Source organism: Acomys russatus, chromosome 2, assembly GCF_903995435.1.
Source record: "Acomys russatus chromosome 2, mAcoRus1.1, whole genome shotgun sequence".
Taxonomy (NCBI): Eukaryota; Metazoa; Chordata; class Mammalia; order Rodentia; family Muridae; genus Acomys; species Acomys russatus.
In genome coordinates this window covers 28,942,402-28,965,350 of record NC_067138.1, presented here as the reverse complement: position 1 = coordinate 28,965,350, position 22,949 = coordinate 28,942,402, and the positions used below count along the sequence as shown (strand labels likewise).

Genomic DNA, 22,949 nt, shown 5'->3' with positions numbered 1-22,949 from the left:
TCCTGGGACAAAAGTAACAAGTGTTCTAAAGGACTTGCAGGAATCTGGACCTTTGCACACCATTAGTGGGGATGGAAATTGATGCTTCCACTTCAGCGTGTCCACAGAATGGCAATTCCTTAAAACTTTACAAGTAAAGGTATCTTAAGAGCCACTGACTGGGGGCGGGAGGGGGGAGGGGCTAGAGAGGTGGGGGTGGTTAAGAGTATTTGTTGCTCTGTCAGAGGACTTGTATTTGGTTTCCCCATTACCTACATTGGGTGACTTACTACCACCTGGAACCCCAACTGCTAAGGGCCTAATACCACCTCCTGGCCTCCACGGGCACCCTCACCCCCCCCACAATAATAAAAATAAAACAAGAAAATAAATGAGATCCAGCAACTGCACCTCTGAAGGTGGGGTCCTAAGAGATACCTGTCCACCCTGAGTCGCAGCAGTACAGCCCACTGTAGGCAAAAGAAGGACGCAAACCTGAGTGCCACTGGCAAATGAATAAAGAACTGTGGGTATGCATTTAAGAGCACAGTATTCAGGGCTAGGGTAGGAACATGGGTTAAAGCGAGGCGGCTCTTGTCAAGGCTGATACCTATTCTGTCTATGCAGCAGATAGGCCTTTCTGACCCCTGTGGCAACCACTCCATCTTTTTAGATAGTATGAACTGAAATGTAAGTCTCATACATCCAATCCACCTAAGCGACTGGATTTAAGTGTATTTGGTTTGCTAATGGGTACATATCCCTCAGCGGGATGCTCTATGCCTTTTTTCTGGTTTCACAGCTCAGTCTGAGAAGGATGGAACAAAACTCTGAATTTTGGGGTGAATGAGTCCATCCCAGTTAGACCACAGTGTGGATGATCTGCCGTTCACTCTTCTTGGGACACTTATCAATCCCTTATCTGGAAAAATATGCATAGGAAAGCCAAACTGCAATACTTTCCATATTGCATTTATGATTAAAATAGAGAAAATCTATCCAAGTATAGTTTGCAGTGATTAGGCACAATGTACCATTCTTGCTCTTGTTCTCTTTGATTTTAAGGAACCCTATCAAATATCTCCATGGCAACTCAAGATTCTCTTTTGTAATGGATACATAGTCTGCCAGTAGATGTTTTAAGACTGTGTGAGAGAACTTTGCCCTAGGTGGTTTTTAGCACAACCTGATAGCATCCAAAACACAGTAGAGTGTAATGCTTAGGTGCCACACACAGATAGGTAAGCCACGCCATGGGACACTTAGGAAAAAATCCAAGTCCAGGGTCATGTTACATAACAATGACCCTGTGTTTTACAGGATATGAGTGTCATAAAAGATGAAGATAAGATGCAGGATTTTCCATAGTAGGAGAGTTGAAGATGTGTTAGGTGCAAATATTCAAAAGAACATTAGTCCAGCCATGGTTAGGATAGAGTCAGGGCTGTAGTGACAGCTGTAGGGACCAGTGTCAGGAGCAAAGCGGTCCTGCAGGCAATGACTCTCAAGTGTCTCAACAGCAGCAAAAGGTTCATGTGCACTCACTCATGAAAGCAAGCATGAGGGATACACAACTGGTGAGTTTTACAGTAGTCATTAAACCATTCCTGTCCCATTCCATGAATCTGGAAAGATAAATTAACCACTAAGAAATAAACACAAATATCTCAGGGAGGAAAAAGAAGATGGCAACATTTTAAAAAAATGGTCTTTTAGGTCCTACGAAAGTTCAAAATAGACCGACAAGTAAATATTCCTAGTATACAATGACAAGAAATGAAAGCGTGTCCACTGGGTGTTCTTACCAGTATGGTTCAGAACAGTTAAAAGAGGCGTTGATGGGTGTAATGGCTGTTGTGGGAGTGATAAAACTATTTGTAAGTAGCCTGGGGTGCTTTGCAGCTTATGAACTTATTGCGTGCCACAGAACTGTTCCATTAACAGCATTAATTTTGTTAGGCTGATGCAATGTTGATTTTGTTAGAGAGGGGCAAAATAAAGACGGTATTGTGACAAAAGCAACCAGGGGAAGAAACTGACCTGAGAGCAAGCAGTTAGGCCCAATCTCAAAGGTTCTGAGACAAGCCAACTCAATGAGGAGCGGGGGTGGGTGTGGGTGTGTGTGTGTGTGGAGAGAGAGAGAGAGAGAGAGAGAGAGAGAGAGAGAGAGAGAGAGAGAGAGAGAGAGAGAGGAGAGTTGTACAGTGGTAACTACCTTGAGCTATTTACATTTTGTGGCTTCAGACTTACATTGCAATATCGATTAATTGCAGCCGGGTCAGTGTGTGCATAATTAAGATTTCTGCGATGATGGTGCCACTGGGCCAAAGTACGCAGCTGAGATAGCAGAGACTGGATTTCCAGGGGAAAACCCTCTATCCCTTCCTGGTCTCCACGTCATACCCTGTGGTTGCTACTGTCTGGCGTCCTCCTCCATTACTGCCTAGGCTGAGGCATTTTCAAATGTTAGCTACCCCTGCTACTTAGAAATTGACTTTACTCTCATCCCCACAAAGCTGACACTGAGTGACACAGTCAGACATGTGTGGCCTCCCATGCTACCCTGGCCAAGACAAACTTTTTTTTTTTAAGAACTAAAAAGACAATGTGATACTTAAAAACTTTAATATACATATTTAATATCATATATAAATGTATCACAAATAAATTTATATTCCGTGAAAACTTGAGAAAATTGAGGTGGTCAAGAAGAACTCTTTGGAGGCTTGAAAAGACAGCACAGAGGGTAACAACACTTCCTGCTCTTGCAGAGGACCTGGGTTTAAATCCTAGCACCCACTGAGGGTCACGATCTCTATGACTGCAGTACCAGGGGATGCTCTCTTCTAGCCTGCAGTGGCCACTAGGCATGAAGATGGTGCAATATACATGTGCATGTGAAACACCCATACATGTAAAATAACATTTAAATTAAAAAAAAAATTCCTGGAGCAAGCCTCTGCTCCAATCTTGATGCACTTCGTTCCAGTCTGAGAAGATTATATGTAGCTCTGTAGAAGGATTCATTAATGGTGGGGCTTTGAGCATCTTTCATTGGTGACCCACACACAGAATGAACCTGAAGCTTTCTATGAAGCTAGCAGGCCCTAAGCCTGAGAGTAGCTCTCACTAAGTTGAGATCTCAAGTGTATACCCTGAGTGTGAGGACGAGAGACTGATGAAGAGGAGACAGGATTTGGGTAAGCATCCAGTGCTCTTATCCTGGAGCAGATGAAGGGAATTATCAAAGTCCCAAGGGAGAGCAAACATCAAAGCGGTCAGAATTTGTCCCAAGACAGACAGGAAAGAAGGAAATTACGCTTCTGAACAGCCCAGTGCCTGGCTCAGTGGCTGGCAGAGGCTTGGCTCCTTTATTATTCTCTCCAGAGTGGGACACCAGCTGAACACTCACCCATCCAGACTTCCCCAAACTGTCCTGCGCCGAGCTTTTTCACCAACTTAATGGACTCTCGGGGGATCTCCCAGGCATCTTTATCCCATGGCTTCTGTGGTTTGGGACTAATGCATGCCTTCTCCAATCTTCGGCATAGGCCATCAGACTGCTCTAATGTGCAAGGAAGAACAAAGTTACACATCCACGGAGGGCTGGTGAGTAGGAGAGCTTACTGCCAAGCCTAAAGGACATAGCTCAGGCATGGATTCCCCAGCATACACAATGATTGTAAAAAGAAGAAAAAGGAAAAAGGAAGGAAGGAAGGAAGAAAACATGAAAAAGAGAAAGAAAACAGAAATGCAAACAGTATTTCATGTGCACGCCTTATTTTAAATCACTCTTGTAATAGAAGTGATACAACGCAAACACCACATTGTAGCTCTCTGTATTGTTTAGAGAACGTTGACAAGAAAGGCATCTGTCCATGCATTTAAAGACACTTGGCCAGCTGAATCTCTAATGCAGAACCAATTGGTACATTCTGTTTTAGATGTGCCTCTAGTGCAAATTGTGAATAATCTGTTATTCTTATAATCTCCAGCCTGACACCATCTAAAATGCTGATGGGGGTACCTTTTGCATAATCACTATTTTCAAAATACTAGAAGACAATTTGAAATGTTATTTTATTCATTAACACTGTGATCATACAAAAACAAAACAACCTATTCTGACTCCTGTGTCCTCATAAGCTCAACAGCACATGGGCAAGAATGCAGTCAGACTACTCCTGCCCTCCAGAACAGGGCCACGGCACTGCAAGCCCCCAACATCAAGGCCAGAAGCATATGGGGATGGGAATGAGAGGGGGAGGGAGGATTCCATGAGCCCAGCCCCTTGAACTCTCCATACTGCGCCATGGTTTGGGGCCTCAATGAGCTTTCTCATGGAATGAGTCACTTAGAGCCGGCAGTAGGAACTAGCTGCAGCATCACTGGCATCTGATGTCAGCCAGAATGAATGGACCTAAAGCCACAGAGGGGAGCTTCCCAAGGCAGAAACTGGGACTGGCACAAGGCATTGACTTGCTGCTTTTAAATATGCCCATGGCGCTAGGTTGTGCACTCTTACCATGGACACACAGTCCTTTCACATGTATGCATTACACTCAGAGCCACAGATCTGTACATCCTGTATTTCAGATATTTGCACACATTAAGAATATGCATTGTGCAGAAATAATACATACTTTGTTCCACAGGATGGGGGAACACTGGATGTTAAGTAGCTCACACGAATCAAGAAGGCCCAGCCGCCACAGTAGCAATGTCACTGCATATGGACAGTTACAGCACTCCGCACAATGCTTTCCACTTTACCATGGTATGAAAGTGTGTCTACACAAACAATCTCTGTTCACTTTCAGCTTAGTACTCGGCATCTTGCATGAGCCAATAGCACATGTAGGGTACAAAGCTGGCAGACCCTGCCCACCTGCATGGACATGTAAGTAGTTGAGCACAATTCCTGGTGGCTACATTAAGTTAGGGTGTTCAGAAGGCAAGGTGAATGAAATGCGTTAGCAATTTGTAATGCTTCAGATCACAACAGGCTTATTAGAGCACATGCTCATTGGAAGTCAAGGAGCAGCCACAGTAAGTTAGACCCTATTTGCCAAGCACCATCCAGCACACCGCCAGAAAGCATACCTTCCATACAAAGTAGTATCTGCCACTCTACACTAAGCATTATAAAAAACAATCTGCCTCCCCAGCCTTCATTGCTTACTTACTTTGGTAATGCTTAATCATGTCACTGATGCAGGGAAAAGTGATCCGTGGAGAGATGTAATAGCCACCGTTGTCCAGGCTTCTAATTTTGTAGTGCTTAATAACATCACCATGCACGGGGTCATAGTCTCTGACAGACAGAGAAAAGCTTCCTGTGGGAAAAGTGAAGAGAAGGCATGCTCACGTGTCGTTAATTAGGCCTACAGAATAAATTCACTGTGGTACACATTTCCCCATAAAATGGACAAATAAAAACTATATATGTTTATATGGCATGATAAGAAAGACTTGCAGCCAGGGGCAGTGATGGTTTTAATACAGGCACTTGGGCGGCGGAAGCTGGTATATCTCAGCCAGTTCCAGGCTAGCCAATGCTACATAATAAGACCCTGCCTCAAAAAGAAAGAAAAAGAGTCCTATAAAAATTTGACTTGGTGCATGTTCGTAATACCAGCATTCAGAAGGCAGGGGCAAGAAGCTCTCTGTGAATTCAAGGCCAGCCTGGTCTACAAAGCAATTCCAGAACAGCCAGGGCAACACAGAGAAGTCTGTCTCGAGCCATCCCCCGCTCCCAAATTTTTTTGACTTGATAAATGACAACAGCTTTGTGCTTGCTACACAAGTAGCCAATACCCCGGTTTCCTTCTTCACCACACTTTTCTGAAATCATTTAGCTAAATAGATTATTCTGAGCTTCCCTTTGACATTTAGCATTCTCTTTCACAAGAATACAACAAAACAGGAAGCATGCCCTGACTTGGCCATAATCATGGCTGCTTTACATTCGTTAGCATTTATCATTTGAGTTTGTTATTTGCTATCAAAATATAAAACTTTACGATCAAAGGGTTTGCATGATGGCTAGGCAGGTAAAAAGAACTTTCTGTATAAGTTTGGTAACCAGAACCTTGATAATCCTTAGGACCTATGATGGCAGGGAGAAGTGATTCTCACAGATCCGCTCAGACCTCCACATATGCACCTTGGCAGGCAAGTGCACACACACACACACACACACACACACACACACACACACACACACCAATAACAACAACAACAACAACAAATTTTAAAAAAATCTAAGTGTGGTAACACAAGCTTTTAATCCCAGCACTGAGGAGGTAAAGGCAGCTGGCCTTCTGAGTTTGAGGTCAGCCTAGTCTACCTACTGAATTGCAGGCAAGTCAAGGGCCGCACAGAGAGACTTGATCTCAAAATAAAACAAAAACCCAGCCCAAACCAAACAAAGCAGAACAAAAACAAAATAAAAATGACCCCTTCACTACAAGGAGCTACTGTATTTTGAATTTCCTTCATTCTAGGAAGAGTTCTCAAAGTGATTTTCTGGGGGCTAGCTCAGTGGTAGAGTGACAGCCTAGCATGCATAAGGCCCTGGGTTCCCATTCAGAAAGATTCCCTAAATCCCTACATGGCCCTCTGCTTGGCCTTTAACCACTTACTCACCTTTTAAAGTTTCACTTTCTCTGATCAGAAAAGCTCCTGCACTGTTCCCTGGGGCCAGCAGCTGACGTTCTGCATCTTTCCTCGTTATGTCCTTGAAGAACCACCTGCAAGGATATTTTCACATTCCATAGGTGTTGTGGGAGGGAGGGAGAAAGATAGTGTACATACAAACAGGCAATCCAGCGCAGTGTACAGAAACACCAGGATGGCCACACAAGAGGACTCACTCTTCGGTTTCTAAGGTGTTGACCTTGGCCACGTAGTTGCTGGGGATGAAGCCTTCTCTCTTGGATGACAGGGACTTAGCTTTCCACCACTCCCCATGCCTGGAATGGAAATAACAGTAGAGAGCTGCAATGGTAACCGCCCTAAGGAGTTTGCATTGCAGAGTGAGAGGGAAAATGAAACAAAAGCACCCTTACCACTCAGTGTGGCTTGCTGAGCTCACGGCTGCATAGAAAAGCATTTGCAAAATGGCCCAATTTATAGAAATGAACATTTCTTATTTCCCCAGGTGGCTAAGAAATATCTTTAAGGAGCCTTGTGGCAATGGAGTCAAGTGAATAGTGACTTAGAATTCACGTGTTATAAACTTGTGCGTAAAAACATCCCCATTCCCCAGAGATGGGTGCCAGGAATAAAGAAAAACAACAACAATAAAATAAAACAAACCCAAACCCGTTCAGAGTAAGTAAGTAAGTAAGCGTGATACCGCACTAACCCAGAGGGCAGAGGGACAGAGGAGGAGGGAGGGCCAGGCCCAGAAGGAGTGGGTGAGCTCAAGAGAAGAGGAGAGATGGAATGGGTCCTTGGAAGCCTCCATGTTCCTCTTCAAATGCCTGCATACAGATGAGGCCCTTGTCTGTCTGTGAGAGAAGGGAGGTCACCACTAACTCTGAGCTGCACCTGTAAACTGTCTAGCCACATAAGCAGCCTGTAGATGGAAATATTTAAAATATTTAGCCTGAACTTTCTTTTTTTTTTTTTTTAAATGCAGGAATATTGAACCTAGGACCCTGTACATGCTAGGCAAGCTCTCTCCCATTGAGCTACATTATCAGGCCCTAAAACCTTTATATCTATGTTTTCTTATTATGTGCTAAGTACAGTATAAGGCCATTTCCGTAAGAAGCACAGCCATGCTGTATGATCTGACGCACAGAGTGGGTGACATCACATAGATTTAGACCAGGCTTCTGAGCCGCTCGGTGTAACTTCTAAGACTGTGGTGCCACAGCCACGGTCGGGCGGGGAAGCCCTGCTCAGCTGCATCAGTGCCTCCCTGAAGCTGCTTGCATGTTTTGTTTCCATGACCCCTGTGTGTTGACTCACAGATGCATGACCACGGTCAGGCCACAGGGCGCAGGGCAGTGCAGAAGGAGAACAAGGAACTCTCAGCACTGTAAGTCCGACTTCCTTTCTGTACTGAATTTGCATGAAGCAGAGCCCTGACCCTGACCTGGCAAAGAGGGAGAGGGCGGAGACTCCCTTAAGCATAAGGTACCAAGTCCAGAGCTTCCGCAGGAACTTGCCCCTAAGCGTGGGCCTTCCTCCTGGGGCTTGTGTGACTTTGAAAAATTCTCAGTCTGTTCCTTGGGATTTTAACTCTTAAAATATATATGATAGTATACAAGTCATAGGATTGTGGTGAGTATGGTGTGCGTGTGTGTGTGTGTGTGTGTGTGTGTGTGTGTGTGCGCGCGCGTGTGTGTGTGTGTGTGTGAAACATGTTGATGACTATGAAGGTGCACTTGTGTTTGCAGGTATGTGTCACATATGTAGATGTGTGTACATGCCAGAAGATAGCTTCATTGTCATTCTTCAGATTATGTGTGTGTGTGTGTATGTGTGTGTGTGTGTGTGTGTGTGTGTGTGTATGTATTTTTTTTCCTTTTTAAAGAGACAGAGTCTCTCATGGGCCTGGAACTTGCTAAGTAGACTAAACAGCCTGGAGAGAGACTGTTCCCCCAATGCTGTGGCACCACATGCAAGTGCCACCATACCCAGCCTTTTCTTTTTTAAAATGTGGGTCCTAGGGAACTAACTCAGGTTATGACCGAGCTATCTCCGAAGCTCCACAACGGCTATCGTAGGCAGCATGCCACAGAGTCAAGCTTCTTAGGTACCATATTGGTGACCAAAGAAATAGTGTCTGTCCTTATTATGAGAAATGATAGAGGTGCCCAGAGCCACATTGAAAAGAGGAGTTCCTTTTGTGCTATTCCATCTGCTGCCTAAGCAAAGTGAAAGAGAAGCCTGCGAGAGCTGTGACCAACATGCTGCCAGGGCCTGAGCATACTTACTCTTCAAGGACTTTCATCTTTTCTCCTTTCTTGAAGGACAAGTCATCTGGGTGGATGCCATCATAGGGGTACAAGGCCACCACAATGTCCCCGTGCTCCTCTGGATCTAAGGACAAAAGATATAAGCAAAGCCCTTTCAAAACCCATTGACACAAACACAAAGGAAAGGAGGAAGCAACAGAGGGAAGGGGCATGGCGTGGAGCTATGTGCTCCCACCTACGAATAGCACGCAGTGTGTCCTGAGCACACTCCGAATCACAGAAACCTACTAAAATTTCAAAACTATGGCTAGGAAAGGTTGTACATGCCATCATGGCAACACTGCCATGGTCTCTGCAGGCAGACGCTACTCTGGTGTCCATTAGCGGAATGGAGAACATGTGACACATACATAAAATAAAGTAATATTTAGCCTTAAAAAAAGAACTGAAGTTCTTACGCATGATATATTATAGATGAGCCATGAAAACCTTATGTTAAGTTAAGTAAGCCAGGCATAAAATGACAAGGACTGTATATTTCCAGTCACATGTGCTACCTAGAGCAACCAAATCTGTACCAACAGGAAGTGTGGTGGTGGCTGCCCAGAGCAGGAGGGAGAGGAGAACCATGAATGACTGTGAATGGTAAAGTTCCACTTGGAATAATGAAAACCTTCTCTGATGGATGCTGGACATGCTTACACAGCAATGTATACTTCCTGCCTCGGAACTGGACACTTAACGAAATGCCTCGCGCCGTGATAAGTTTGGGTTACATATATTTTCCCACAACAACAAACAAAACATTAATTATGGTGTTAAGGAAACATACCTTTTGCTTGAAATCTCTGTCCCGGTAAAAGTTGAGATTCTGGAACCTATGAAAGAGTATTTGTTAGAAAAAAAAAAGTCATGTTCAGTTTTCTCTTCTCACATGGATATCATTTTCCTAACAGCAGCTATGGAGGTTTAGATTTGCACTTGCTAAATAGGAAAGAAGAACCAAATAGAAAATCCTATAGGATGGTGCCACTGCCACCAAGGCTCCATGCTAGCCTCCTGCTCTTGATGATGTCATCGGCAGGGTCCCACCTGTACAGTTGTGCTCAGGGCTTTTCCTGGACATGTAGTCCTTGGTCTTTGTGAACAGAGCAAATGGATGGGGCTTCATAAGCTGGGGCCTAGACGCCAACCTGCCATGATTCTTTCTCGTGTTTGTAACAGAGTCCTAATATTTGAGGTGGTGGTTTGCCCAGCATGATGCCTGCTTCTAGATGTACAGCCTCCTATGCATGCCATAAGTTTACTGGGTGGGTAGGGCACTGGTAAAATGGGCCTCTTTGTACCTAGAAAGAACTAAAGGTTGGAGGCACAGCAACCATGGAAGCCAAACAGTAGGTAGGGCCAGCATAGCAAAACATGGAAATGACAGGGCACCAGTAGCTTTCAGAAGTGATCACCAGCCCATCTTCATGTTTCCTGAACTTTTTAAAACACTCTATCAGACTTGTCACTAACAGATAAGCACAAACCAAACTGAGTCAATGCTTTCTCTTGCCTGACCCTGACTTTGTCTGTCTAGGGGTTAGGGGCATCCCCAGTTATGGCAGCAGCAGGGTGCATCATGTGACGTACTTTGTAATCTGAACCCTTTCCAGAGCTGCTGGGGGGTGTGAAAGGCCTGGTGACCTCTTCTAAGGATGTCCTCCCAGGGCCCAGACTTCCAACCCTCTCACTCCTCTGCTTCTCCTTAAATAGTCCTTTCATGGAACACGACTAAATGGTTTATACTGGAATATAACTTTTCCCAAATCACTGAGAGAAAGGATTGAAGAAGGAGGAAATTATGGGCCCCTACTAACAATTAAGACTTAAGAAAATTTTATATTGCTGTTTTAGTCATTTGGTGTTGCATAATTCAGAATTACAGTCTATTTTATGTGATTTAGAGGAAGCAATTAGATGAGAAATTAAATAATTCTAAAAGCAGGAAGCTGATCTGCAAATATCAGAAAGGTTAGTTTACAAATATGATAAAGCACATTTTTATAGGAGACCTGCTGGCAGGTTAGGCTGGTTCTGAAACATGTGCACTAAAGGACTAAAGGGGCCTCCTAAGAAATGGGGAACACATGCTGCCAGCTCATCCTAAACCATGTTTGTAAGAACAAAACACATAATGTGACCTGCCTACCATCTCTCTAAAACTTTCTCGAATAGATTTTCCTTAAGTGTTGTTGACTTTGCATCGGCTCCCCTTCACCTTATGGCAGCAGAGCCCTTTGTAATGTACTGAGAGCGCGTGCGCGCGCGCGCGCGCGCACACACACACACACACACACATATATATTTTTTACATGTAACAAAGGTGGAGAGTCCTGCTTATGGTCGCAGGATGAGGCCAAGCTAAGTGGCTCTTCAAGAGCATCTATGACCACAGAAGATCCGAACTAAAATGTTTCTGGTAAGCATTAGGGAACTGAAAGATTTCAAACGTGCTCGCTGTTGCTTTCCAACGTACTTGTAATCTTTTAAACACTGAATATTTGATTTATTTAACTAGTCTCCTTTGCTTTCCTAGGTAAGGCATGGTAACAAATAAACAAAACTACAGAACAAACCAAACAAATAAAAAACAAAACAAAAACTTTGGGCTTTAAAGCACATAAAAATCTGTAGCATTTGCTAGCAGAAATAAACGGAACTTTTAATGAGAACTTTGAAGTCTACAAGAAAACTACCCTTTACTTTTCTTCTACTCTTATTTTTCTTTCTGTTAATCACATTTAAGAATACAACTCTGTATCCATATTTATAAATGCTTTTAAAGTTTATATTGATATGTATTCATCATCACTAAATCACTAGTGCTTTTTGTTTGTTTGTTTGTTTTTGTTTTTCAAGAGAGGGTTTCTCTGTGTAGCTTTGGCTGACCTTGAACTCAAAGATCCGTCTGCCTCTGCCTCCCAAGTGCTGGGATTAAAGGCATGTGCCACGATTGCCCAGCTCTCTTAATAATCTTATCCATTGTGTGTGGGTACATTTTGGATAGTTTTTTTCAAATTTATTTATTTTTATGAATATAGATGTTTTGCCTGCACAGATATCTGTGCACTATGTGTGTGCTTGGTGCAGGCAGAGGCCAGAAGAGGTGACAGATGGACTGAAACTGGACTTAACATGTGGGTACCAGGAACTGAACTCAGATCCTCTGGAAGAATAGCCACTGTTCCTAACCACAGTCATCTCTCCAACCCCTCTATATGCGATTTTATGTGATATACTGATAATGCATCTATCCAGAAACAACATATAAAATAATAGCACAAGGCAATCACCATTCATCTCCACTTCTCTTTAGCTAACTCTGACTTGTCTAAATGATGACACTTGATTCTGGTAGATAACGGAGATGAGGTAGGCAATAGCCCTCAGCAGGACCAGACAATGACTATATATTTCTAAAATACCAAGCCACTTAAAAACATAGGCCAGACTGGAGAAACTCTACATATTCTTCTGTTTTGTTCTTTGAAACAGGGTCTCACTGTGTAGCCCTAGATGTCCTGGAACTTGCTATGTAAACCAGGCTGGCCTCAGACTCACAAGGATCTGTCTGCTTCTGCTACCAAAATGCAATGATTACAGGTGTGTACCACCATGCCTGGCCAAATTGATAGTAAGGGCATTTGGGCTAAACTGGAATAACTTGCTTTCAGCTTAAATGCCAACGCAGTCCATAAAACTCAGGGTATGGGATGGCATACAGACATCCAATGGGACACTACATGCCAGGTTACAAGCGCCAAAGTAAGGCAGATTAAATGTTATAGCTAAACCAAGCTCCACGTCCCTAAAGTATGGCATCACTTCCTTTCCAAGTGCATCAGGTGGCACATCACTTATATAAAGTTTCTAATGTGGACACATCAAAAAGTGTGGAGACAGAATTGGATATGCTTTTTCTTAATCTTCTGTTCCTCTTTAACAAACCATAACAGCCTCAGTCTTTGTAGTATTTTAAATCAGTTGAAGAAAAGAGAAGAAGGAATAAAACGCAATGCCTCAAATACACATTAGTATGCATTTTAGCTCCTGGTTTAAATCCAGCAAATCCTTTTGTCTTTTGAGCACCGAGCTGATTTCACATCTAACCTGAGTGTCGCAGGCCTGAGTCCAGGTTGGGGTCTCTTCATTAGCAACTAAAGGCCTGTTTATCATCTAATAAGTAGCCAGGTTTTTCCTAAAATCTCTACACATTTTTCAAAGGATTACGTAACAAGGACGATATCAATTATTTTTATGCAATGCATTTCTATGTCTATGTAATCAATATGATTCCTTTTTTGCATGCAAAGATCAGGGTTTAAATTGCACGGCCATGCTCTGATCCTGTTTTGGGATTTCTCCCCTGAGACTCTTCTACTTACTGGCCTTGGCTGTTTATTGGACGTTGGATCTCTCACATAAATAGTTCGGTCAGTATTACGTACTGGTTGAGTCTTCATATCTATTCCATCGTCATTCAGATTGTCTTTCCTTTTTGATTTTATACATCCCATATTTCCTGTTGGAATAGAAAAGCAATGGCATTGTTTTTTAATCAATCCAGAATTGGAGTAAAGCCAGTCAAATCTCTGCATTTAAGGAAAGCAAAAAGAATCCGCTTTTATTCATAGTTACATGCTGGTTAATACACCCAAAGGTAGATGCTGTTTGGAAACAGGTCATCTTGCTTGTTCATTTGTTCCTCACTTCATTCATTCAAAACTATTTCCCGAGCGTTATCTTTACACCAACCCACCATAATTCCTACCACAGTGATACTTATATTTTTGTGGCAAAGGTGTGTGTTGGCATTATGGTATAGGCTCATGAGCCCATGACATGGAGTGCAGTAGTCCTAATAAAGGAAGGACTTCTAATTCAGGCGAGAGGCGAAAGAGCTGGTCCAAGAAGCTCCCTGGAGATTGAGATGAGGCAGATTTATATCTGGTGGCACAATCAGCAAAGGGGTTCCAGGAAGGATTTTCAGACGCAGCCATTGTGACCCTGGATAATCTGGTTCCAAGAATCAGTTCAAGAAAAGTGAACCCTTTAGTGAAGGAGCAGGCAGGGAAGGCTAGGAGTCTGAGCTGGAGACAGAGAGCCATCGTGGATACAGTGTTTTCTGTTTACTTTGTGTTCCCAAGAGATAAGTGACACATCACATCTCAAGTGTGCTAGGGGAAGATAAAGGGCTTGAGGCTTCGAAGGCTTGTGTGATTTACAGCTAGAGTCTACTGCACGAGGGCGTGGAAACCTACAAAGATGGCGGTGGCCTTTGTCAAGCCTGGAGTTAAAAGAGACGCAGGTATGAGAGTAAAAATGCTTGAAGGGCCATTCAGGCGATCCAGTCTGGTAGGCTTCCTATAAAAATATCTGAGCCTGAAAATCAGGAAAATACCTGAGGCACAGCCACTAGAGACAGAACTGATCGGTGAGTGCCCGTGCAGTATTTGTTTGCTCTAAGTTACCTGCCCCCACCCCAACCTGAGCCCCGATATCCCAAAAGGTGTACAAGACTGGTATGGAGACTTATTTGCCTCAGCCTTTGAGGAAGGGCCTGAACTGATGGAAGTATATGATAATCTCAAAAAATTAAAAATAATAAAAATAAGGAAGTGCCTGTGGGTCCCAAGTGGCCACAGAAAGAGGGAAGGTTGTTGAGATGAGAAGAGGAGGCAGAGACTTCACAGGCATCTCAGGAACTTGGCTGCCAGCTGGACCAGTGAGGCACGGCTGCGCTCTGGCTGAACGGCCACCTTTGTTTACTCCCCTTTCCCCCCACCTACTGGCCAGAGATGAGATAGAGGAGAAATTTCAGGACAGTAATTAACCCACGGTAATTAACGCGAATCGCCAGCTCACCGGCTAAAGTGAGGCTTGGAGGTTCAATTCCTGGCTCTGTGCCCCAGTTTCTTAAGTGGCCGGCAGCAGGAGTGGCCCCAGTATAGCTCTTCCCCGCTAGCCTGTCCTCTACAAGCTTTGGCTAGCACTGGGGACGTGGGCTTGTTCATCTTTTCAGCAGGCTGGGTGTGGAGTCTCCGAAGGATAGCCACCCTTTTTCTGAAACTAGCAAAGTGCTAAGCGGTAGTTCCCAAAATAAAGGGGAAGTGGGCACTTTGCTTCAAAACAGGGGTTCTTCTTTTCACAGCCTTAGTTTCTGAAAGGGAGACCGTGGGTTTTCATTTCTTTGTTTGTTTGCTTTGTTTTGTTGGACTTGATCTGTAAATAAATAAGTTTGCTCTCCTCATCCATTCTTCATCCCTCCCAGCCCCCAAATTGTTGACCAGCTGACCATCCCTTATGATGGTGCTTTATCTGTGAGCAACCATGGTGACAGGAAAGCCCCGGGTGCCAGATCCCTGAGCACAGGGAGGCTCCAGAGGGAGGGACTCTGGAGTCCCAACAGGAGCTGAGACTCCTCTCCGCCCACCCCCACCCCAGCTGCCCAGTTTGCTATTCTGTTCCTAACACTCCGAACAGTGCTGCTGCTCCACAGAGGACTCAGGGTCCCTTTTTTCCTTCCCTTTCTCTGTCTTTTCCCCCTCCTTCTTTTTATATTTTAAATTTTTAATAGGGTCTTCCTCTGTCCTCCAGGCTGGCCTCAAACTCACAGTGGCCTGCTGTTACTGGCTCCCAGATGGCTCACCTGTAACCCCAAACTCAAAAGGCCGAGGTAGGAAGATACAGTTCAAGGCCACTTGGAGTTACACTGTGAGACTCTGTCTCATAAAATAATAATAATAATAATAACAATAATAATAATAATTTTTATTTTTGGTTTTTTAAGACAGGGTTTCTCTATGTAGCCCTGAATGTCCTGGAACTAACTGACTCTGTAGACCAGGCAGATCTCGAACTCAGAGATCCACCTGCTTTTGTATCCTGAGTGCTGGGATTAAAGGAGTGCACCACCACCACCTGGCTATTAATTTTGTTTTTTTTTTTTAAAAGAAGTGTCTCTAGAGTAGAATTAACTTAATAGTTTGTACAAAATATGGGAGAGGGGAAGACAGATGAAATCAGGTGAGTCTAGGAGCTGCTCTGTTCTAAAAACGAGTGGCCTGGAACTTCTATAGAAAAAAGAAGGCAGAACTGTCTCATATGAAAAGGGCCTAGGGGATGGCTTAGCGTACTCATGAGGCCCAGGGTTCTACCCCAGCACTGATGGAAGAGACCAAAAATGACACAAGAACAACATGTGCTCCCTGACTCAATCTGGACAGGGGCGTACGGTGATACAGTGCACACAGAAAAGTCTGCAAGAATTATGAGTTGGTCCCAGTATGATAGTAGGAATTGTCTCAGTTTTATAGATTTGATAAAGGCACCTTGGAAATCCTGATACTCCCACCACAGTGGGAGTACATGCCTTTAACCCAGCACTCAGGAGGAAGAGGCAGGCGGATCTCCGAGTCCAAGGACAGCCTGGTCTAACAGAGTGAATTCCAGGACAACCAGGGCTACCTGAAGAAACACTGTCTCAAAAAAACCGAATGTTAGAAAATAAGTGGCTTTAAAAAAAAAAAAAAGAAGCGGCTTGTTGATGTGTGTGCATGTGCACACATAGGTAGCTATGAACAGGAACGCTCGCTGGCAACGTTCCTGTAGCCTTGCCAAGCAGTGCAGCCTTCGTTTCATCAGGAAGCCACAGAAATTCTCTAGCTGGACAGGCACAGAGATCTGAAGACCTTCTGAGAGATAACTTTATGGAAAACATTAAAGGTGGGCTAGCAGGGAAACTCTATTTTTCAAGCCCTTTGTGTGCTTAAGAGGTGTTGACGGTTGTCTGACTCAGGCAAATGTAAATTAGCAGGTGGGTGGGGGGCAGGGTGTCAGTCTAGACCAGTGTATCCACAGATTGCCATTTGCTTGGTATTTTGTGATTTACCCCTCTCACCATCACCACAGCTAACCCAGAAGCAAATGTTCGTTCTGCATGGTGGACAGAAAGTGAAAAATACTGTGAGGAGTACCCCACCACACAGTCTAGTCTGTGTTCCTGGGCCCAGAGCTGAAGTGTGCATTCCTGCATACAATCCCAACCACGTCCTGCAGCTTCTCATGCTGTGTGAAAGAACTCAAAAGCCTACTCAGCCTATTGTGTTCTTCTTGTCTGGGACCTAGGGAGAGAGAGGGATCAGAACAGATCCTATTGACCTTGCTATATAAAGTCTTACTCGTCGGCATTAAAGGGAGTCTTGATCAGAAAAAAAAAAGACCTCAAAAGCCCCCAAATGCACTCTATTCCTGCCAAAACTGATGGCAATGGCATTGTTACACACTGATTTGCACCTTTGACAACTTTTACTAAAGATATAATGTGTTGAGCTTCTTGGTTAATCCCTGAAGAAACTCACTGTCCACAGCTTTATGACGCTTACGTTATAGCATAGAGAACTGGGGGCTCGGAGAACTTAAAGGCTGGCACACAGCTGCAGCTGGTGACTGGTTTTTCTGAGGTTCCCTTCAGCACCACCTCAGGCTGGGCATCAAAGCTAACGCCATAGCCCATGTGTTTACCATTTTCCCCACATGACAGGTGCTTGAAGTACAGGTTTTATTAACACTAAAATAGCTCACCTTCATAGGCTGCCTCTTTGAAGGTTATAAAATGTTTCACCACAAGAATCAATAATGAGATTAAACAATGGAATCAGAAAGTCAGGGCCAAGGAAAAGAGGTGAGCACATGCGCTTATGCTATGGGTGCTTTAACTAGCATGGCTGAGCTGTGTGCTCAGTCTGGGTTTACTACAGAGACAGTGTGAGCCACCAGAAGAGAGGAAAGGGACGAGCCTTCTTTGGGGGCAGTGTGGGTCCCTGGCAAGATTTCTAATTTTGTAGTGAATGGACTTAATTAAAAACCATGGATGATACTGTGTACATTGTTTCTTCTTGGTATTGTATACTTTTCTTTTTTACTTTTCTTTTTTCTCTTTCATTCTATTTGCTAGGTAGTCCAGGCTGGCTTTGAATTTGTAATCCTCCTGCCTAAGGCTCACCAATGCTGGGATTTCAAGCATGTCCTCACTCAAATCTGCCTCATATAATTTCTAATACTAAACAAGGGCACATTTTATATGCATATATTTAATTTTAAAATAATTATGGAGGGGTGATGGGAATACCAACTAAAATTGAGAATTTATAAGAACCTTTATGGAAAATGATTACTTCCTATGCAATTTTAAAAATATAATAATAAAATAAAGAGGGCCGGAAGGCAAAGGGGCTTGCCCCAAGGTTGACAGCCTGACTTTCATCCCTGGGGCCCACATGGTTAAAGAACCTCTATACAAATGCTGCAGCCTGCGAGCACACACCATTTAAAAAGATAATAAAAGTAGTGTCTTTTTTTTTTTTTTTTTAAAGCTTTTGACACAGATATTCAGTATGGGTGGGTAGTGTTTTTCCAGGAAAGACTAATTAATGAAAAAGTTAGTAATTAATGGCAATGTGAGGTATTGGGCAGGAAGCTCCCAGAAGTTCCCCCAAACAACACAGGCCATAGCTATTGTTCTTGGTTGCACATAGTAGTTATATGTAAGATCCTATTGCTGAGGCATCACCCACTTGGGGTGCAGGATGTTGAGAAATAAAGCTTGGACTGACCTGAAAATATTCTTTATGCTGGCTCACTCTCATGGTGTCAGACATTGCTATGTTGGTCTTTGAGGGAGCAGAAACATCACTAGATGAACCCTGAACGCTACAATACCAGTCTGCTAGGTATGCCCACTAGTGCAAAATGGAATGTAGGTTGTGAGGTAGCCAGCATCCTTCTGACTGGACTTGGGGCCTCCTCCTCAGGAGAGGATGCCCATATGGCCTAGTGCTATAAACATGGTGAAAAGCCCACACCTCAAGTTCATAGGCCCAAGTGGGGGAATGTACTCCTATTGTTTTGCTAACATATTTATATTTATACTCTCAGCCTAGTGCTAATCTCAGTCTCAGCCAGAGAAGCTTCTTTTTGTGGTGTGCAGCAGATAATGCTGAGATTCATGACTAGTCAAAGTGTTGAGAGTGAGCGGTTTGGAGAGACTTACACTCCAAATGGGGTGTGTATATCACCCCCTCCAAGACTCAGAGAACAACATGAAGGTGGGGGTGGAAAGAATATAAGAGAGTCTGAGGAGCTCCAGGATGGAGAGGATGCTGTGAAATTCTGCGTGGACGTGGCATGGTGTTCTACCCACAGACTCACAGCAGCTCCTGTTGCCTGCAGAGGATGGAGCTGAGTCAACAAGATCCATCAATTTTTCACAAAGCTATGTGGACTCAGTGGATTACAGAAGAAAGGAGAGGGCAGGAAGGTGGGAGGAGGAGACGCTGCAGGGGTGGGGAGCCAAGCCTGTGGAAAGTAAGAGGGAGGGATTTGGGGGTGGACAGAGTCAAGTTACATTGTATGACACTGTCAATAAGTAATAAGTATTATAAAAATCAAAAATAAAGTATGCTTTTAAAAAATCATTGTCATTCAGGGTTTGACATGTCAAGAAAGGCAAGTCTGGATTCCATGTGTGGTCTAGAGATGCAAAGAGGTGGGCAACCCTTTGCTCGCACAGGAGCCCACGCCAACACCTAAAAACTGGGAAGTTGATGACTTCTCTTGCTAAAAGATTATTTCATGAGAACAAGTGTTTGTTTGAGTGGGTAGTTCTCATTTAAGCAACTTAGAATAGTAAATGAATGGATTCTTTTTCAAACGAAAGACAACATTCTAGAATACCAGACACTAACTCTTGGTCACCAGCCTATTTCCTTGGGCTCTATCTGTAGTAATGCCTATTGACTGCTGCTTGCATGATTAGAAAGCACCGTGCACTTGGACTCCCTGAACTCTGCTTCTGGAATCTCTTCTTCAGCAATCCTGCAGGACCTCAGGAGGTGCACAGCAACCTTGTTAATACGATAAACAGAAACGAATAGATAGCACTGGGGAAATTTACTAACTTAAGGGCAAAGTGACACATTTTCATACTACGCCTATTCACCATTTTGCTGATATTTAAAACGTTTTCCCCATTGTTCATTTTAGCAGAACTTAGACCCAAAATAGGAAATTGGATGCTAGTTTCTCAGTGAGGAATGTTAGCTCACGTTCACAGTCCTAGCACTTGAGCTCGCTGACACAGAAGGATTGCTATGAGTCTGAGGGTTCTATTACTGTATCCTTCGATTGTATTCTAGCTTACTCGATTTTACAGTCATGAACACTGTAACAGAATATGGTTCTATGAATGATCAATATAATCCTAGATCTTAAAAATTTTAAAGACAAAGCCACTAGGATTTGGCCCTTTGACTTAAATATCATGCCGTTATGAAGTAATATAAAATAGTCTTGCTAGCTGCAGAGGCACAGACCTGAAAGCCTAGCACTGGCAGGAAGGGCATGAGTTTGAGGCCAGTTCTCACCCAAAGGCTCCTTGGGATCCCTGCAATCGGACCTCTTCCTTAACCTTCAATACAGGAAGCGCTTGCCTTAAGGCCAACAGAGAGGAGGAAACAGGGCTCTAAGGTATGGAAAAGAAAGGGGATGGTCACTCCAGCCCCAGGAGGACCCCTCCCTGGTCACCGGAAGGCCTCAGAACCTGCTTCATTTGGTTTCAAAGCTGTGCTTGTTTTATGCCCACTGTGGCCTCACTGCCTGTCTGTGGACAGCCTTCATCTCAAGAGCTTCATGAGTTAGGAATGGAGACAGGGGAAAAAAAAAAAAAAAAAAAAAAAAAAAAGCAGAAGCCCAAGAAGAGACCTCAGCCCTCAAAAGTCAGGTTCCAGTTTGGCTCAAGAGTCACTGATAGGATTCGATCACCACAGTGATGTCATCTATTCTTACTGTCCTTCACCTGCTTTCTGCTCCACTTCACTCTCAGAAATGAAACTTAGAGAAACAAAGGCAAATCCAGTCCGCAGCTTAGGAAGACAGGGCTGCACCAGAAGAAGCCCTACAGCAAAAAGTATTCCTAACTTCCATGTGAAACAGGCAGAGCCATAAAGGGTGTGTCCAGCCTCTAAAGAGGCAATCATTCCAACAGTCCCTCATCTTTCCACCCATAACCCAGAAAACCAGGGCTGCCACAGTGCCTAGGCTGCTAACCTTACCCGTGGTCTCGATGGGATATTTTGGCTGTCGGGAGGCCGCTGAGATCCCTCTGCTGTCGAGGCTGCTGTATGGACAACTACACACATCTGCGTCTCCTGAGGACCTTCCGTAGATACAGGAAGGGGAGGTCCTGGACAGTCTCAGGCTCCCTTTCTTAACTGCCTTCCAGCACCCATGAGACAGGAAGTGAAGAGAAATAGGAGGCTCCTCCTTCAGACCTAGAGTCCATGCAGATAGCTGACTGGATTTCTGTTTGTCCAATTGCAACATCAGGGCCTCCCCAGGGTTTAAGTACCATAGGTAAAGGGAAGAGTGGGAACTGAGCTGGAGTGTGTGTGTGTGTGTGTGTGTGTGTGTGTGTGTGTGTGTGTCTGTGTGTCTGTGTGTGTCTGTGTATCATAGTGTTGGTTCAAGAGTTGGCTTTCAGTAGCATGACAGGGTGAGAAGAGAGAGGCATCTGGAACTTACAAAAAGTGAAAAAGAAGAGGAAACGTAGAGGAAAGAGTAGATGGGCTGGGATAGAGCCTGTATTCACAGTCAGTGCACACCCACTATTATTTGGGTTTGCTTGGTTCTTCTGAGCCCAGGCTGGCCGTAAATTCTCAAATTTTCAATTCTTTTCCTTTAACACCCCCTTTCTCTTCTTTCTTTCTTTCTTTCTTTCTTTCTTTCTTTCTTTCTTTCTTTCTTTCTTTCTTTTTGAAACAGTGTCTCACTATGTAGTTCTGGCTGTCCTGGAACTCACTGTGTAGACTAAGCTGGATTTGAACTCTCAGAGTTCAACTCACAGAGATTTGCCTGCTTCTGCCTCCCAAGTGCTAGGATTAAAGGAATGTGCCATGACATCCAGCTTCCCTTAACTTCTCAAGAACTGGACGTATGCGATTATGTGACACACTGCTTCTGTTAGCGGTTAGTTGGGTAAGGGGTCATGAGGGAGGAATTTGCTTTAAGAGTGTCTGATCTATCCTAGACATAGAAGAAATGTGATCCAGTTTGAAGTAGTGACCACTTCTTTGTTTCTTCACTGATGCAGAGAGGATGTTGAGACCAACGACCCAGAGTCTCTTTCCATTTCTCCTCACTGAGCCTGTGGAAGTGTTTCAGGGGGTCCAGAGGTCCTCAGCATTGGTACAACTTCCCCCATCCCAAATCTCAGCAGCCACTCTATGGCCAAGACCAAGTCAGAAAGACCACAGACCTACGCAGAACATGGTGGAATCTACAGTTTCTTTCCCAAACAATGTGAGGACGACCTTGGGCAGATGCAAGGAGTGAGAAGGAGAAACCTAAATACCCAGGTTGCTACTGTAAGGAGGTGGAGTCATCTGAAAACAGGTGAGTTCCATGGAAAAACACTGCTTGCAATTTAAGGAGCTCCCCCCACTGACCGCTATTCAGAGGATTCTTTCTGCTGCTGAACTGCAGTGCGTAATTTCCTCATGAAAGCTACACAGAAAATGCAATGGGCTCCAGAGTTAGGTAGTGGTAATGGTGTGTATTGTGGAAAATATACTAAAACTTACTGAACTGGAGACTTTATTTTCATGTATGTATGTATGTATGTATGTATGTATGTATGTATGTGTGTGTCTTCATGTGGGTTATGTGCATGTGAGTGCAGTGCCTTCAGAGGCCAAAAGCAGGCATCAGATACCCTACAAGCTGCCCAGCACAGATGCGGGGACCCTCTCTTAACTGCTGAGTTACTTTAAAATGATGAGCTTCTTTCTACAGAACTTTCAAAAAGAAAATTCGACCTTAAAAATGCCCCCACCTCAGGGATATGGAGAAATGGCTCAGCAGTTAAAAGCACGGGCTGCTCATATAGAGGACTGAAGTTCAATTCCTAACACCTATGTCAGGCAACACACAATCATG

The 22,949-nt window shown here is 44.0% G+C and overlaps 1 protein-coding gene across 4 annotated transcripts in view; it reads right to left on the bottom strand.

Annotated features, from left to right (window-relative positions):
• Lyn (LYN proto-oncogene, Src family tyrosine kinase) overlaps positions 1-22,949 on the bottom strand; it is a 116,259-nt gene that overhangs the window by 47,367 nt on the left and 45,943 nt on the right. The window contains exons 1-8 of one of the 4 annotated variants that reach the window (XM_051159680.1): positions 21,068-21,230; positions 13,343-13,479; positions 9,745-9,790; positions 8,931-9,036; positions 6,855-6,953; positions 6,628-6,731; positions 5,166-5,315; positions 3,392-3,544 (exon numbers count right to left, since the gene is read on the bottom strand). In XM_051159680.1, the coding sequence (XP_051015637.1) occupies positions 3,392-3,544; positions 5,166-5,315; positions 6,628-6,731; positions 6,855-6,953; positions 8,931-9,036; positions 9,745-9,790; positions 13,343-13,474 (790 nt within the window). In that variant the 5' untranslated portion in view covers positions 13,475-13,479; positions 21,068-21,230. Of the gene's footprint in view, positions 1-3,391; positions 3,545-5,165; positions 5,316-6,627; positions 6,732-6,854; positions 6,954-8,930; positions 9,037-9,744; positions 9,791-13,342; positions 13,480-21,067; positions 21,231-22,949 lie in introns of those variants that run through there. The other 3 variants (XM_051159688.1, XM_051159695.1, XM_051159705.1) reach the window with 3 other exon arrangements.